The sequence below is a fragment of the Engystomops pustulosus genome, chromosome 8 (assembly GCF_040894005.1).
Source record: "Engystomops pustulosus chromosome 8, aEngPut4.maternal, whole genome shotgun sequence".
NCBI lineage: Eukaryota > Metazoa > Chordata > Amphibia > Anura > Leptodactylidae > Engystomops > Engystomops pustulosus.
In genome coordinates, this window is record NC_092418.1 from 81,477,700 (window position 1) to 81,496,108 (window position 18,409).

Sequence of the window (18,409 nt, forward strand, 5' to 3'; positions counted from 1 at the left end):
GTGTATGTAAAGATCTTCTCCTTTGTTTAATCTCTCAAATGCATAATATCACAGACAGAAGAGCCAAAGAGGCGTGAATAGAATACTGCAATACTATTGGCCATAATGAATTTACCAGCACATTTCTCAGAAAAGGCTAATAGACCTTGTTCCCAGACATGTTTATACTAATTTCCTGAGAAGAAGGAAAATCATAATATAATGCAGCATGAAGGACAGACTGGCTTCTCATTAAATGTCAATGGGAATTAGTTGGCAGGCGAGCAAACCGGTTACATAAAATTAAGTTTGAATCATGACATTAACTTGACAGTGCTTTGACCCCCAGCGTGACCCCTGGCTAATACTTAAAATGGTGGGCAGTAGTCAAGATGGCGTCCGAAACCAGTGCGATCTCCTTAACAATAGCCAGCCCCCCTGACCCCCAGTATATAGCCAGCCCCCAGCATGCCAATCATATAAAAAATAAACTTAATATTCACTTTTCCAACACCCCCACAGGTCCTCTTCTTGATTCCTGTGCACCCAGCAGCAACGGGTCCATGCACGGTGGCAGTTCACCGATTATGTCGTCAGCCACTTGCTGGACCCATAAGTGCCGCTGCTGCAAGGCGCACAGGAAGCAAAAAGAGGTCCTGCAGGGGGCGTCGGAAAGGTGACTACAGAGTTTATTTATTTTTTTTATATACCCTAGTATAAGCGGAGTGAAAAATTCCTTGAAATCAAGCAGGAATCACAGAACCGTCAATTTGTATATTTGACGATTAAATAAAGCCTTCTTTTGTCTGCATTTTTGTTAGATCAGTAATACTTCTATAAAAAAAAATTAGCATTCGCATCATACTGGAAAATTAGGATTAAAACTGCACTTAACCACAATTACCGTAATACTATGCGCCTGCCGGCCGGGAGAGGGCGGTGGCCACGCCCTGCAGGATGTTAGAGAAGAAAGAAGATAGGCGCAGGAGCCAGAAGAGGACCCGCGCTGACATTGGGGGAGCAGCGCTGCGCATCGGGGCCGCTGGAGGGTGAGTATATAAGTTTTTTTTCAGGCTGGGCTGGCTGTATACTACAGGGGGCAGGCTGGGCTGGCTGTATACTATAGGGGGCTGGCTATATACTACTGAGGGCTGTCTGGCTATATACTGGGGGGGTCTGTGACCAATGCATTTCCCACCCTCGGCTTGTACTCGAGTCAATAAGTATTCCCAGTTTTTGGTGGTAAAATTAGGGGTCTCAGCTTATACTCGAGTATGTACGGTAGTCAGTAGAAGACTTGTCTTCAATAACAGTAGCAACAGGAGATACAAATGGGGGATTTTGCGTCCTCATTTGTGGCTCATGCTGTGAGAGGAAAGGAGAAACTGGCAAATCGGGCTCCGTACACAGCTATATGGTTTTTAGGACAGAATACATCTACTGGAGCGGACATCCTCATTTTTATCGGCTGATTCCATTTATTTAGGTAAAATTATACACGTGACCCGAGAAATGATGGACGTGTTGGAAAGTGACAATTTTTAAAAAAAAATATTTATTTAACATTTTATGAAAATAATACAAGAAATGTAATTGGTGACAGACTTTTCAACTGACTATGTTTATACCCATAAAACAAATGAATACAAGAAATTTTGTGATGGATCTTAGAAATGCAATTCCTTCTTCACTCCACTCCTGCTCCATTCCTTCACAACAAACTTATGGTAAGAATTTTTCCTCTGAAATCTGTTGAATTGTGGCAGAACCTACAGCTTCATAGAACTTAGATTTAGGCCAAATTCACATGATGTGTGCTCGCCGTATCGTTGAACAGCAGGCACACGTCAGCACCGGGGAGAGGAAGAGGGGATGAGCGCCCCTCTCCATAGCGATGTATGGCGCATGGTGCCGTATTTCGGAGAAAGATAGGACATGTCCTATCTTTCTCCCGGCAACGGGACGGTACCGCTCCCGTACGGCACAGTGCATCCATTGCCGTCTATGGGGTATGTATATAAGGATATATATACACACGTCGGATGTATATACATCCCCCATTCAGTCGTGTGTATATAGCCTTAGAGTCAGATTACATAGAAGTTCTATTGAGGGGGACGTGAGTCACAGCAGCTAGGTCTCCACCTGCAAATACAGTAAGGTCTGCAAATTAAACATAGAACTTGCAGAGGGGAAAGCTGCTAGAAAATAAAGATTACAAATCTCAGATTGTAAGCTCCTGGAAGCATGGTCCTTACTCCTGTAGTTTCATATGACTATGATGGCAATATATAAAGATTTATAATTATTAAATTACATAATGGCAAGAAGCAGTGGCACTCGTTGCATACACACACTGTGACTAGTAAAAGTTTGTTAAAAGGTGTAGTATGTGTCCAATACACAGCTGCTAAAGCCGCCCTGTCCAACCAAGTGGTACAGTGCACCAACAACAGTTTAAATAATGGAGATAAATTACTTTTCTGCTGTTATATCTAGTAGAAAACCAAATATTTAATTTTTATTTTTACATAAAAAGTTGCATTCTTTTGCGGCCCTACATCCAGCTTTTGCCTAGATCCTTCTGCAGCACAGCAATTTCTTAAAACGTATGCAAAAAAACCACATTACTTGTTGATCAAATCTTTACCAGCTTTTAGCAGACATAAAATTGTCTTCCAGGCACATGAAGGGGGCAGAGCTGCATCTAATTTATTAACAGAAGAGTTCCCCTTAAAACAAAAATCATAGGAACATCTTACTCCAGCGCACAGTACATCAAGACCGACATATAAAACTCCACAATATGGGAATTACATTAGGCATCATATTCTACATATGAGAAGATGCCAAGGATCCTCCTTTAAGAACAAGGAACACGCATGAGCTTTATGCGTGGTTTAACCCTTTTCATGTCACTATATTTCTCCCTTCGTTACCCTCTAAATCTTCATCACCGTTCTCCAAATCATCTTTGAATATTTCTGTAGCTATAGGCTTGCAGTCTTTAATTGCATTGGTGACGCTCTGCAAGTCCCAGTGTCCATGTGTCAAAGCACAGTCCAAAGTGAACGGTCCATCCCGTATACGGCGCACCTTAGTGCAGACCGCAGAGGATCTTAGTTCTAAACCAATTTCATGGATTAATTTTCGGAGATATTGCTGAGTTTCATGCATGCACCGAATCTCTGAAAATGAAAAAAAACAACAACAGGCCTGGTTTATATTGGTTATAATACTGTATTTAAAGATTTGATTTTATCCAATTATCTGGAAAAACAGAAGCAGCTTTCATAATAATAGATTGTTGGGTTAAAAAAACAACAACAAACTATTACAGTATTATTCGGACTATAAGGCGCACTGGAGTATAAGTACAATCACCAAAGGAGTTTTTTTTTTTTATTTGGACCACATTGTGACTGGGTTTAAATTAAACATAATCGGGGCCCCCCTGAGGACGCCACGGCATGTGGCGAAACATGTCGGGGGGGCTAATATGCTAGTTTTTAATTCAGAGGCAGTGGATAGATAGTTTACCTAGGGTGCAAGTAAAATAAATCAGAAATATAGCTAACTAGCTGCAGCATAGATCATCCAGACTACTATATAGAGGATACTGGCAAGAGGTGCTTAACACCGTGGGTTCCTGATACTAAAATCCCCGAGGACAAGACCTGTAGTCCAGGGGGCAGTATAACACAGTGGGTGAAGGAATCCAGTGTAAACTGTACCTAAAAAAGGAAACCGTTACAGCTCTGAAACCCCATGACTCGTGTGTCTATGCACAATACTAGTCCCCTCAAACCAGTCGCAGATGATGAATGCTGCCTGATAAACCTTGATCACCCAGTCAAGGTGTAAACTATAGTCCGTGCACTCTGTAAACTTTTAAACGTATTGTCGGACGAAGTTGATCCATATTTTACTAAATATCAATAAAAGTTATATTTTAAGTGACTAATGGGTTCACGTGTCCCAATAGGACATCTTTTTGTGTTACACTGGAGTATAAGATGCACCATCAATAAATGCCTCCTAAAACGTCTAGGTTCATATATAAGGCGCACCGGAGTATAAGGCGCACCTGATTATAAGGATGAATGACCAGCAGGTGGCAGACCTCTGCACAGTTCAAGGCAGCTGTTATCTGTAAGTACGGTTCATATATAAGGCGCACCTTTGATTTCTGATAAAATCAAAGGATTTTTAGTGCGCCTTATAGTCCGAAAAATATGGTGTGTATATATATATATATTTTAAACCCCTACGGGACTCAGCCTATTTTGGCCTTTAGGACGTGGCCCCATTTTTTCAAATCTGCCCTGTGTCTCTATAAGTGCTTATAGCTTTGTAACGCTATGAGATATCTATGGGGTTTTGAGACTGTTTTCACGTGACACATTGTACTTGAAATTAGTTAAAAAATTTGGATGATATCTTTTGTTTGTTTAGTTAATTAAAAAATGAAATTTGGCAAAAATTTGGAAAGATTCTTTATTTTTAAAGTTCTAAATTCTCTACTTTTGATGCAGATAGTCATAGCACCCAAATAAATTCATAACTTACATTTCCCAAATGTCTGCTTTATGTTGGATGTTTTTTAAGATTCAACATATTTTACTAGAATGTTATGAGGCTCAGAATTTAGGTACCATTTTTTGAATTTTTGGGAAAACACCAAAACCTGTATTTAGACGGACCTGCTCAACTTTTAATTGACTGTGAGAGGCCTAAATAATAGCTAGTTCGTTCATGAGCCGTTGCCAGAAGTGGGACGTTATAGCACGTCCCGATGCGGGAAGTATCTACCCGCAGGTACGTACTTTAACGTCCTGGTGCGTGTAGGGGTTAAAGGGAACCTGTCACCACATTTTTCACAAATAAAACTAGAGGCAGGTTCCTGTAGAACCCTATTCACTAACTGATACCCTTCTTTTAGCTCAAAATTGTATCCCTCAGATCTCCATAAAATCTCATTTATAATTTTGTCTGGTATCCAGGGATATCTATAGCGATTAAGGGCTGTATGGCCTCCTCAGGCTGAATCCAGCAGCTCCTCCTGCCTTCTCAGCATGCAGCACTTCATGTCATGTGACCACGGTGACGTCTTCACAGGTTCTTTAGACTGCTAACAGTAGAAAACTTAGTCCCAAGCATGAATCTGATCACATGAAATCACAGCATGCATTTCTACTTCTACAGTTATCTAATGATAGGAGACTAAAGGACCTTAGATGAGGTCACCTTGGTCACATGACATGAAATGCTAAATGCTGGTTTCTTCCCGAGAAGCCCACAGCCCCCTTACTTGCTATAGATATCCCTGGATACCAGGCAAGATTATAAATGAGATTTTATGGGGATCTGAGGGAAACAATTTTAAGCTAAAAGAAGGCTATCCGTAAGTTAATATGGCCCTATGGGAACCTGTCACTAACTGTATTTTTGATAAATGTGGTCACAGGTTCCCTTTAAATGGGTATTCTAGAACTGAAATAATCTTCACGCTTTCAGGAGATACCTGACCAATATCAAATAGTCTGTTGTTCATCACCTCGCGCCTCTGGAGATCTGCTGTTTAACCCCTTAACGCTGAAGCCACTTTTCACCTTCCTGACACGGCCCATTTTTACAAATCTGCCCTGTGTCACTATAAGTGGTTATAACTTCGGAACGCTTTAACATATCCAAGTGATTTTAAAATTGTTTTCTCGTGACACTTTGTACTTCATGTTAGTTGAAAAATTTTGGTGGTATGTTTTGCATTTATTTATGAGAAAATCAGAAAAATTCTTGATTTTCGAACTTCAAAATGTTCTACTTTTTCCATACATAGTCATAACCGCAAAAATACTTAATAACTAACATTCACCGAATGTCTATTTTATGTGGACATGGTTTTTTATGCATACTCTAATTTTTGTAGGATGTTATGGGCCTTTGAACGTTAGGTGCGATTTTTCACATTTTCATAAAAAATGCAAAATCCCGCTATTGAGGGACCTGCTCAGGTTTCAAATCACTTTGAGAGGCCTAAATAAAAGTAATACCCCATAAATTACCCCATTATAGAAACTACAACCCTCAAAGTACGTAAAACAACTTTTATGAAGTTTGTTAACCCTATAATTGTTTTACAGGGGTTAAAACAAAATCGGATGCAATTTTGAAAGTAAAATTTTTTTGGCTAAATGAATGTGTTTTTCAAAAAATTTTTAGTGGATAAAATACCAAAACGCTCCACAAAATTTAATACCCAATCCCTCCCGTGTATAACAATACCCCATATGTGGTGGTAACCTGCTGTATGGGCACACGCCAGGGCATTGAGGGGGGAGCTGTGCCATTCAGACCAGATTATGCATTGTCACTTTTTATTGGCTATACAATCTTTATTTTTTTGGCAATTTGGACATACATGGGCTTATTTTTTGCGACATGAGATGCACTTTACAAATACTTCATTTTAGTGGGTCATTAGCTTATTGATGAGATTTTATTAACTCTTGAATGTAGGGGTGAAAAGAAAATTGTCAATTTTGGTTAACTGTCTTTTGGTATTTTTTGGGGGTCTTACATCGTTCACTAAAAATACTATATTATCTTTATTCTACAGATCACTACGATTACGGTGATACCTCATTTATATAGCTTTTCATTTATTTTTACAATTTTACTGGATAAAAACTAATATAGAGGAAATCTCATTTGTTTTTGCATCACCATCTTTTCGGAGACGTAACTTTAATATTTTTTTGGTTGACAGAGCTAGTTTAGGGCTTATTTTTTACATTTTGAGTTGTTCTTTTCAGTGGTACTATTTTGGCGCACATAAATTTTTTTTGATCACTTTTTAGAACATTTTTGTGTAGAGATTTTATGAAAAATGTACATTTTTGGCGAGTTTTTCGGGTTTTATTTTTACGGCGTTCAACGAGCGGGTCCAATAATGTTTCTGAGGTATTGTACGGATTGTTACGGACGCGGCGATACCAAATATGTGGGGTTTTGGGCGATTTTGTGGTTGTTTTTTTACTTTATTGCATGTGTATAGGGAATATTTGTGTTTAGGGGACATTAACTTTATTTAATTATTTATTTTTATTAAAAAATGTTTTAATGTAATTTTTTAATTTACTTAAAAAAAGGTTAGCTTGAACAAGCGATCCACTGATCACTTGTTCAAGCTCTTCTTCACATTACACAGTGTAATACAGATGTATTACACTGTGTAATGTAACACACTGAGCACAGAGGTTATCTGAGATTAAAAAACAAAACAAAAACCTAATGGCCAGGCTGGGGTTGGCTTTAAAAAAAATAAATAAATAAACGTGCCCTCCGGCACAGATTATGTCCCACGTCATGGTCCGTCTGCTCCATGCCCCTGTAAACAAACAGGGCACGGAAGCTGCGCTGGGGGAGCTTCCGGCTGGCCAACCATTCTCATCCGACACCATATCCCAGCGCCCTGCAATGCTGAAAGATAGTGACGGATGGAAGTCCGGCTGACCAGAATCTCCCTTTCTCTGGATTGATGGGGATCCCATAGTTAGACCTTTACTGATCAGCACATTATCCCCATTCTTGGTACAACCCATTTAATTAATGGTGTGATTGCTCTCCTTTCTTCTATGTTATGTCTATTGTGTCCACCTTTACTTGATGGGACAACCATATTAGAGTTCTTACCTAATGAAAAGTTGGGAGGGTTGAACTCAATACATCGCAAGCCAAGCACAAGAGGCGGGGATTTCATCATGGGACAGAGTTTACCTTTTACTGCCATCTCATATGCCTCCTGACTCTTTAGATCAACATGACTGTGTCTGAAAAATATATAAAAAGAGTTTAAGAGATATTTAAAAAAAAAGCTAGGAAACCGCAACTGACTTTTCGGACCGTTGAGGGGTACACAAACACTTCCAGAAAGCAGGGGCAGGAAGAGAGTTAGAGTTGTCCACACAACCTCCGGATATGGAAGAACAATAAATCACAACCCTAAACGTCTGAAAGACCCATTTCACTAGCCTCAGTGAAACAGAACCTTATCAAACCAATAAACTGCCACCAGCTCTCATTTAATATAAGCCCAGACACCCATAGAAGGGTTCTAGGGACCCTCCTATCCGATATCAGGTCCAAAACCATGGAGGAGTTCTAGCTTCTCCATGGGAAGGCATAGGGTCAGTATTCTGGTCTCATCAGATCCGGGCGAATCCCTGGATCACATTGATACCAGACATGACCCATTTAACATATTCCTATTCAGAGATATTTATATCTGTGTCAAAGACTGTCTAATTAGGTTCTAGCACAGGTATGCGTTATCCTGGCTATACCGATGCCAAAACTGTATCTGGCCTTGGGCCGAGATGGACCATAACTCCATGAATGGGATATTAATATTTCCTTTGCCTCTTGTCTAAAAAGTAAATGTTGTATAACATACACATTTTACAACTACCAGTTAAACCATTGAGAATATTGTAATCTAAAAACTCAACGACAGAAAGCTAAGTTAACCGTACTACACACAGTTACTTATGTACAAGACAAGAAATAGTTAAAAATATTACCACATGTAATATCACATACATTAGTAGTGCTTTTTGGTTGGCTCCCTGAATCATGGCCAAAACCCGCTCAAGTCTATCTCTTGTAATGTGTTCTGTGGGAAGAGAATAAAAAAAGTTAATAATACAGGTGGCCCCCAACTTAAGGACACTGGAATTACAGATGACGCCTCTGCCCACTGTGACCACTGGTGAAGCTCTCTAGATGCTTTACTTTATTGATAATCCTGGTTCCCATGGCAGCACATAATTGTGAAAATTCTATTGTCACAGGGACAAAATTACATTTTGTCTAGTATTTCAATTATAAAATAAACCTGTTCCTACTTGCATACAAATTCAACTTAAGAACCAACCTAAATAACCTATCCTGTATGTAACCCGAGGACTGTCTACATTTTCAATATCCCAGAATATGATCTATATATTATTTTATGTTAAAATGATCATGTATCATGTGTCAAATTAGAAAATCTATTTTCCCTACATAAAGACCAAAAGGTCTAAAAGTCAAATATAGGTCTGTACTTTTGCCCTCTTTGAGAGGCATGTAACCCTTGGGAAAAAAAAAATGAAAAGGGCCGAGTTTTATCTTTTTTTTACTGCCCTTATCACGAAAGGTATTTTTTTTTTTCATTTTTACATTAACAGAGATATATATGGGCTTGTTTTCTGTGGGACCAATTGTACTTTTAGTGGCATCAATGAATATTCTATACAATGTACTGGGAAAGAAAATTCAAAGTGGGGTTAAGTGCTCTCCAAATGACACTTCCCCATTATTCTTCTGGTTTGTACAATCACAGGGATACCAACTTTATATAGGTTTTAGTAGATTTTGTTTTTAAATTAAAATCTTTTGTGGTTATGGTACTGTGCTTGCTAATTTCTGACACTCCCTTACAACTGAATGAAATGGCAGGACACATGCTTGATATGTCGCTCCATCAAGTAGTGATAATGAGACTCCTGTTCTCCAGATTGCTGAACATCCCAGCAACCAGACCCCTTCACCATCATTCTTGCGGAAGGGTATAATTTAAATAGTTGGAACATCCTCTTTAATGTCCGTTTCCCTAAAACTCTGATCTAATAGCTAAATATTATATTAAGGAAATGGATTATGACCAGTTCTTTAATATAATAGGAGTTAAACATCTGCATCCCTTTATAAGGAAGAAAACCTGATAACAAGCATGTATGGATAGTGGGTAATACCTCCTGCTGCCATGAACTAAGCCTAATGCAGTCTGCATCCTGTGCAAAGGCCTGAACACCTGTACTCTGCTTCATGTACCGGAGCATTACAATACAATTGTGTCACTTGCAGACTGAAATACTCACTATATGTCGTCTTCTCAATAACTTTTCCCTCATCTGAAAAGTCATCTGTGGCCTTACCAAACATACCCGACACAGTGTAATCCTTTGAAATTAAAATAGAGATAAGAGCTGCATATGTAATAAATATACACAATATAATATATATATATATATATATATATATATATATATATATATATATATATATATATATATACACACACACACACAATACTGTCAGAATAAATACTAAAATACATAAATTCTAAAAGCTGAAAATAATGGGATTGGTTGGCTTGACTTAAACCTCACTCCGTCCTACCTTGGTGTAATGTTGTTCATACATATCAGTGAGAAGTTTGTTACCACTACCGATTCCAAGCACTAGATAAGACAGAGAAAGTATTAATTAGCTTTAATTAAGCTTTTATGCATTTTGTGTGTTATGCTCTTTGCCATTACTCTGCAAATATTTAGTTCTAATGAAAGCACACAAGGAACCAAGCAGCCTGGTGGAGCTGTCAGACATAGGACGGCTAACCTTTCAGCTATCTGTATAACTTTCCTATGTCTGGCATCTGTAAGAGCTGGTGGTGCTGACCAGAGCTGTACTGGGTCTAATTAGACCCAGCATCTGATTAACTCTTTAAACCCTGGCGGTCACGTGACTGGAGAGTCTATAGAGCCCACAACAGTGCCAGCTCTGCTCCTTCGTTCATAGCACTTCTTCAGCACAGTGCTTTAAGGAGCGGAGAAGGAGTAATAAACCCCATCTCCCCAAGGCCAGGTTCCGCAGGAACAGTGGAAAACTGCAGCAACGTCTGAAGACGACGCTGCAGTCTCCGGACCTGCACTCGCTGAGGTCTAAAGTCAGTGGGCGGTCCAAGACAGGTTAAAGGACATGTGTCTTTTTTCAACCATATAAACTATGTAACTATCAATTTACACAGTTTTTGAAAAGCAAGTCATCTTTTAAGCAAATCATACACTTGAGAAAACTATTGACCAACAAGTTTGCTTTGATATAATTTCAGTTCCTTGCACATGGCCAGAAATTGCTATTATTTCCCTCCTCCAAGCCCTGCTTGATATGGAAGTGGTGTAAGGAGTGTGACTGGGCCGTGTCACAGGCCATAAACCAAATTATAGAATTATTACAAGTTATATGCAGGACCTGGTGCAGAATTTCCTGTCAACGCAGCCGTACGTCTGATTTATTGGGAGGCCAGAGCCTCTTCATATATCTGGAACAGGAGAGGTGGGGTACTATCACGTATTGGCATTCCAGCGCATTATAAATCTCCCACAGTGTTTGTACAAGAGGACTGACATTTATAAGAGTAATATGATTAAAATGCTATGATGTCTTTATACCCAAACGAGAGGAGAATCTTCTCTATAACTCGGTCATCCAAAAGTAGTTGCAGAAGGGTCATATAGAAATGTTAGAAGCAAGCACTCCTGTTGGTGTGAATAAAGCATTTGGAGATAAATCTTAATCTTACTGTAAGCTAGGACTGTTCCTCCATCTCTGTCGTAGAGCTCCTATTCAAACCACTACCCTTTCATCTCCATAGACTTCTATTGTGATATGTTATGTTATGTAACATGCCACCACAAAGACTTTCAGCCTGTCTTGCTCAGGCAAAATGGGATTTAGGAGAGATTTCGAAATGAAAGCAAGTTTAGCAGAAAGCAGGAAAAGAGCCAGATAGGCAAGAACAACCAGCTTGTAACAATGTTTCTTATTTTTACCTGTACTACAACTCACCAAAGACTCCTGAAGACTTTATATCCAGTCTGTGGCCCGCACCAATCTTCATGTAAGTGTAGGATGGTCCTTTAACTGTAAATTCATGTAACATAAACACAACATAGCTCATGTATGTAACATAAATGTACTCTGATCAATACTTAAAAATTAGAGGATGGAAGTTACAGCTTGGTACAAACCCAGTTTGTGATCGGCCAGGACAGGAACAGAGGTGACAACTTTGGTTAGTTCTGTTGCACTGCTGCTCTCATTACTTTGTGGTAAGAAGAGGATCTTCTGCCGAGGTGGTGGCTGCTGAAGGGAGTTCAGCTCTGGTTGATGAGACTAAAGGTTACTCCTGCATACAGCTACTCATACATAAAGAGATTCAAATCTTAAATATGCCATCCTGAAAAGGTGGAAGTACCTTGTAATAGTTTAATCTCTATTGTGTCCCGTACAGACTTCCATTTCATCCCAGGAGGTTTATAAACGGCAAAAATCCCATGTAACAATCGGAACGCTGAAGAGGCAGAAAGCGCCATGGCTGTGCTTCTAATTACATCAACTACTAAAAATAAAAACACAGTTCTGCTTTTCAATCCATATTTAAATTACTGATAGGCCAGCAAAAGCCTAGCTACAACTAAACAGATAGCTTAAATGGATTGGCCACCTTAATTCATGTTTTTTGTGATATGTGTGGAATTAGGTAACTCATTAATACACATCAATGAAATGTTCTGCGCTACTTTCTTGAGATGTAAAGCCCCCGGTTCAGAAATGTCTTACACCTCATAAGCTGCCATGTGTGTCCATAAAAAGGCAGAACATGGGCGGTCATGTGATCCTAATTTTCCATGACAATCGGACCTAGAAAGACCATAAGCTTGTTTTCATGAATACTGTAATAAGGTCCTGGCATGGCGATTGGTAAATTATGTCATATCTTGTCCCCCACACTAACACATTTAACATCAAGTGACCAACCTCTTTAATTGTTGGTTATATTTATGAAATTACTTTTTCCAATTACTTTATTTTGTACCATAGAAAATGCTAGTTGTTAACAGAGAAAAAGAAAAAACAATTTGCCTGGCGTCTAGCATTTAGACAAGACACCGGCTGCTGGTTACCGATCGTATGCGTTTCCACAGAAATATATGTCATCAGGTCATGTCACGGACCCATGCGCTTTGATTTAGTTTCTAAATGGAGTTGAAGCACTAACGTGTGACAGCACCCGAAGACTGCCAAAATTGCTCTCTGTGATATAACAAGAGAGGAACCTGTGTAACTTCACCTAAGATGAGCCAGTTTTTAGCAGGAAGCAATATTCAAGCTTCTTATAGAATGCCAACAAGCAGCGATCTAGTAAACTGTGAGGGATTAATACACAAACTATATTGGAATATTGTAGAATGTTTTATGACAAATAATCTCAATTATTTTCTGAAAGTGGACAAGGCATATAGCTGATCTATTGCACAAAAATCATTAATTCCCTTAACTGTTGGGGACACAATGGGGTTGTTCATAATATGATGAAACTATGCCCTTTGATGCCACCAAAACATTAGAAAGCTCCAGCCTCCCGATGTATTGGGCAGACGTCTGAGCTGGCTTACAAGTCACGACTGGTTAGTCTCACAGAGAGCAATTAGAGCTGTGTGATATAACGAGCCGTGCACCTGAGTGACATCACATGATCAGGGACTGACGTTTACCCACAAGAAATAAACAATGACACTTTCTATAGAATGACAGCAAGAAGAGATCTAAATGAGTGGATGAATGGATACAGAAAGTATATTGGAAAGTTGTATAACTTTTCATTATACAAACAATATCAATTATTTGCTGAAAGTGAAAGTCCAAATAGAAAAAAAAATCCAGCGCAGGACTGAATGTGACCTCTCTGACACAGTAAGCTGTGACCTACAGAGGACGACCCTGATGTATCTCTATCACCCTCCTCCATGATGGATACACAGGGCACATCATACTCACTTGCATCATACACTCACACCCATGCCAAAGTCTCCACCATAAATGTCCCCCCAGTCACCATGCCGCCCATGGAAGCAGCCATTAGCTTCCGCTTTCACTAAGGTTACCTAGGAACCAATGGGAATACGACATCCGGTGTGACGTTATACAGCCCCGCCCACTTGGCTCTTCCCACGTGACAGCGCGAGAACGTCCTCCATAGCAGAAACATCTCGCGTTGGCTATCGGAGGCGGAGCTTCAGCTTACGGGGGTGGGACCATGGGAAGCTCTGTCAGAAGCAAAACAACTGAAAGGGGCGTGGCGTGGACGGGTCAGCAAGGCGGGAGGCAGTAGTTGGTTGACGTAAATGACAGTGGGCGTGGCTCGGTAGCGGCGCGGCGGTTAGGCGGGACGGGAAAAAGTTGCATAGGGCAGAGGTCGCCGCGCATGTCTTTTCCGTTGCCCGGCTGAGACATGGAGAGGAAAGTGCTGGCACTGCAGGCGAGGAAGAAGCGGGCGAAAGCCAAGAAAATCCTCCGGAAACCGGCAGACGCTGCTCAGAAGCGCCGCTCGGTGCCGGAGCCGCCTGCAGCGGAGGAGCCGGCGGAGGACGAAGAGGAGGAGGAGATCCTGGGCAGCGATGACGAGGAGCAGGAGGACCCGTACGATTACTGTAAGGGCGGCTATCACCGGGTACAGATCGGGGACCTGTTCAACAACCGCTACCACGTGATCCGCAAGCTGGGCTGGGGCCACTTCTCCACCGTGTGGCTGTGCTGGGACGTCCAGGCCAAGCACTTCGTGGCGCTGAAGGTGGTGAAGAGCGCGGAGCACTACACGGAGACGGCCCTGGACGAGATCCGGCTGCTCCGCACCGTGCGGGACACCGACCCCAGCGACAGCGGCCGGGACAGGGTGGTGCAGCTACTGGACGACTTCAAGATCTCCGGGGCCAATGGCTCGCACGTGTGCATGGTGTTCGAGGTGCTGGGCCATCACCTGCTCAAGTGGATCATCAAGTCCAACTACCAGGGGCTGCCCCTGCAGTGTGTGAAGAACATCATCCGCCAGGTGCTGCAGGGCCTGGACTACCTGCACAGCAAGTGCAAGATCATCCACACCGACCTGAAGCCGGAGAACATCCTGCTGTGCGTGGACGAGTCCTACATCCGCAGGCTGGCCTGTGACGCCACGCAATGGCTGCGCTCCGGTGGCCCACCACCCTCCGGATCTGTGGTGAGTACAGCGCCACCGCCCAAACCCTCCACCAAACTGACCAAGAACAAGAAGAAGAAGCTGAAGAAGAAGCAGAAGCGGCAGGCGGAAATGCTGGAGAAACGAGTGCAGGAGATCGTGGGGATGGAGGTAGAGGAGGAAGACAATGATCAACCCCAAGAGCGGGAAGATTCCCCTCCGCTAGACAAGGAACCAGAGCCTGCTGTAAATGGACTTCCATCAGAGACCTCTTCGGAGAGTCTTACTAATGCCACCTCCTTGTCGCCCAGCGTTCCCTGTGCAGATCCAATAGATGATGGCAATGACCCTGCAACTCCAGACCCAGCACCCATCACTCAGCCACCAGAGCCGGGTGAGGTAGAGAACTGCCCGCAGCCAGTAGAAGAAACTCCTGCCGCAAAAGATGACAACGAGGCTGATCCTAAACAGTCTGCTTCTGATTTTCTATTAAATCCTCTTGACCCCCAAAATGCTGACAAAATTAACGTCAAAGTTGCAGACCTGGGAAATGCATGCTGGGTGCACAAGCACTTCACCGAGGACATTCAGACGAGGCAGTACCGATCCCTGGAGGTTCTGGTTGGGGCGGGATACAGCACCCCAGCAGACATCTGGAGCACAGCCTGCATGGCGTTTGAGTTGGCCACAGGAGATTACTTGTTTGAGCCTCACTCGGGCGAGGACTACTCCCGCGATGAAGACCACATTGCACTCATCATTGAGCTTTTGGGCCCGATTCCACGCAAAATCATTGCAGCCGGGAAACACTCCAAGGAGTTCTTCACCAAGAAAGGCGACCTGAAACATATTTCCAAGCTGAAGCCCTGGGGTCTGGCTGACGTCCTGAAAGAAAAGTATGAGTGGTCTGAAGAGGAAGCGGCCTGCTTTACTGACTTTTTACTGCCCATGTTGGAATTGGTTTCTGAGAAGCGGGCGACCGCAGCACAATGTCTCAGTCATCCTTGGCTGCAGTCTTAGAGGCTTAAGTGGACTATCCTGTTCAGTTTTAAAGGGCTATCCTTCAACTTGCAACCAGCAGAACCGTTCATAAGGCAGACTCTGAACTCTTTTCTATGGTCCTATTCCTTAGATGAGCGAATGGCAGTGATGTTACAGGATAACGAGGCCATTCATTTGGCTTCTTTTATGGGGAAGTTTAGTCCCATCCAGACCTCAAAGTCTAATGACCTGAACTGACAGCAGTGTAGATCCTATAATGCTGCTAGTGCGGGTCATTCAACTAGAGGAGACCTTAGGCTCATCGCTGTAGTCCGGGGTGTTCGTTCACTTCTAAAATAAGCAGAGTAGGAAATTAGTAGTTTCCAATTCCTCACCGACCTAACCTCCAAAACTAAGGGGGGGGGGGGGTGCATATAATGATATATACAAATGTTGCAATGACCACTGCAAGCTTCCGGGACTCTATTGAGGACTTTGCTGCATAAGTTTTCAGTCAGATCCACCATGGTTATATTCTTTTTACCTATACTTTTGATATGTTACATGTTTATCCCTGTTTCAAAGGTTTGTGCCCTTTCTTTTGAAGGTTCTTTTATTTGTTTTTGTCCAAAGTCCTGGAACTTTATTGTGCGTTGAGAGAATTCAGCCATTCAGCGCGTCGCACGTGTTCCAAATCCAGTTCATGACAAGTTCCTTCTTTTTGACCATATTTTAATGTGATGTGACATTGTAAGAATTTAAGGAATAAAATACTGTTGCCCTTGAAAATGGACTAAATTAGGCTGAGTTGTGTATAGTTACAAAACTTATGAAAATAGTATGTTTCCATTGTACTAGTTTAGCCAAGCAGACTACTATTTTGTATTGGTGCTATCCACACGCAATAACTTGCAGACTGGTAGAACCCCCTATTAATTATAATATCTGGTTTCCGGTGACTAGAGCAGCTGATTTCTGCTATGGTACTGATGGAGATGGCTGAGCACATTGCTTGGCTACTTCCATCAGTTCCAAAATTGGTGCACTGTGTTTTGCTTGATCTGCCACGCTATTGATCTGAAATACCATTCTCCTGATCCGTGAGGGTCCCACTGCTGCTCTTTAAAGAGAACCTGTCACCAGAGAGCTTTTTTTCCCCTGGGGACTGTGAAAAACATGGTTTTATAAAAATGTTGGAGGAGATCTATCAGAAGTGTCTGAGGTAAAACTGTTCTAGTTGCCCATGAAAAACAATCAGAGCTCAGTTCTAATTCTATAAACCTCTGTGGGGAAATGAAAACTGAGCTCTGGTTTATTGTCATGGACAACTAAAACCATTCTGCCCTCAGAAACTTTTGATAAAACTCCCCCAGTGTATTTGGTTCTAGAAATATGAATGGGTAAATTTTACCTGGTTCCCTGCCAGTATCTGCAGCCAAGTCCCGGGGAGTGAGGGGCTACTCATTATTGTGCTCATCAATATTCACCCCAACCCCCTCTATTCCCCCCTTCCCTTCTTGATGTTTGCTTATTGCACAAGCAAACTTTGCGTTTGCGTGGTGAGCATTGTACCTCTGACATGCAAAGTAAGCAGTGAGGTGGAGACACTGCCTTGTAACAATTAGTAGGGAATGACACATGCGCAGTGAATAATGAGATGCATCGAGCCGCCTCACTGCATGTCAGGGGTACAAAGTTCACCACGCAAACACTAGGTTTGCTATTTACTATACAGTGTCTATAGCAGCGGTGGCGAACCTGTGGCACGGGTGCCAGAGGTGACACTCAGAGCCCTTCCTGTGGGCACCCAGCACAGAATTTAGCAGATAGGACTCGAGGCTTCCTCCTGCAGTCCAAGACAGCCCAGGACGCACAAACGCTCAGCGCTATTTTTAATTGACACCTATTTGGCTGCCAGGACTACAGGAGGAGCGAGAAGGTGTGGACAGAGAAAGATTATAATTGGAGCTCCTGCTTTGGCTCCCCTGATTCTTCCTTTTCAGGGTACACTGCAGGGAAGCTACAATCCAAATGTCTCCTGCTTTCTATTGTATTGGTGCCCTCAGGACGCCAATATGATTGAAACTTGTGATACAGCAGGGATCAATAGGTTGCTGGTCAAATTGTCTTGTTGGCACTTTGCGACATAAAAGTGGGTTTTGGTTGTAGTTTGGGCACTCTGTATCTAAAAGGTTCACCATCACTGGTCTATAGGAACCTGTTGCCATTGAAAAATAGCCCTCTGGTGACAGGTTCTTATATTCTCTATTCAGGCAGTTACATTTAAAGGGGCTGTTTAGTTAACTTGTGATCCTGCTGCAGCTTCTGATAAGAGGTCTTGTTCCCTCTAACCAAAAAGCAGCACAGCACATGGCATAGCCTTAGGATAAGCAATATCGGATCAGAGAAAATCTGACAACTTTGCCAGCATCGTAAGCTTGGAAGACCCTTGTGATGATGTCCTTTACATAGTTAAAGCGGTGCTCTTAGAGGCAAGCTATTCACGGAGTCCTTCTCCAGGTATGTGATGTTTTTGCAGGAAGCTGATGTTATAATATCCACCAATTTATAATGGATGTGTCATCTCTCCAGCATGTTTTTCAGTAGATA

General features: G+C 41.9%; 2 protein-coding genes across 5 annotated transcripts; one reads left to right on the forward strand and one right to left on the reverse strand.

Annotated features, from left to right (window-relative positions):
- Positions 1-1,515: 1,515 nt before the first annotated feature.
- Positions 1,516-14,096, reverse strand: TRUB2 (TruB pseudouridine synthase family member 2). Of its 4 annotated transcripts, none has more exons than XM_072121473.1 (9): positions 13,752-14,096; positions 12,062-12,202; positions 11,835-11,966; positions 11,653-11,727; positions 10,204-10,265; positions 9,903-9,984; positions 8,581-8,653; positions 7,675-7,811; positions 1,516-3,167 (listed from the first exon to the last, which is right to left on the reverse strand). In XM_072121473.1, the coding sequence occupies exons 1-9, from the start codon at positions 13,774-13,776 to the stop codon at positions 2,890-2,892; spliced, it is 1,005 nt and encodes a 334-aa protein (XP_071977574.1). In that variant the 5' UTR covers positions 13,777-14,096; the 3' UTR covers positions 1,516-2,889. The 4 variants fall into 4 exon arrangements, with proteins under 4 accessions (XP_071977574.1, XP_071977573.1, XP_071977576.1 ...); XM_072121472.1 differs by having other exon boundaries at positions 12,062-12,205; XM_072121475.1 differs by having other exon boundaries at positions 13,645-13,753.
- Positions 13,916-16,588, forward strand: LOC140075472 (SRSF protein kinase 1-like). Its single transcript, XM_072121471.1, has one exon. The coding sequence runs from the start codon at positions 14,099-14,101 to the stop codon at positions 15,836-15,838; it is 1,740 nt and encodes a 579-aa protein (XP_071977572.1). The 5' UTR covers positions 13,916-14,098; the 3' UTR covers positions 15,839-16,588.
- Positions 16,589-18,409: the final 1,821 nt, after the last annotated feature.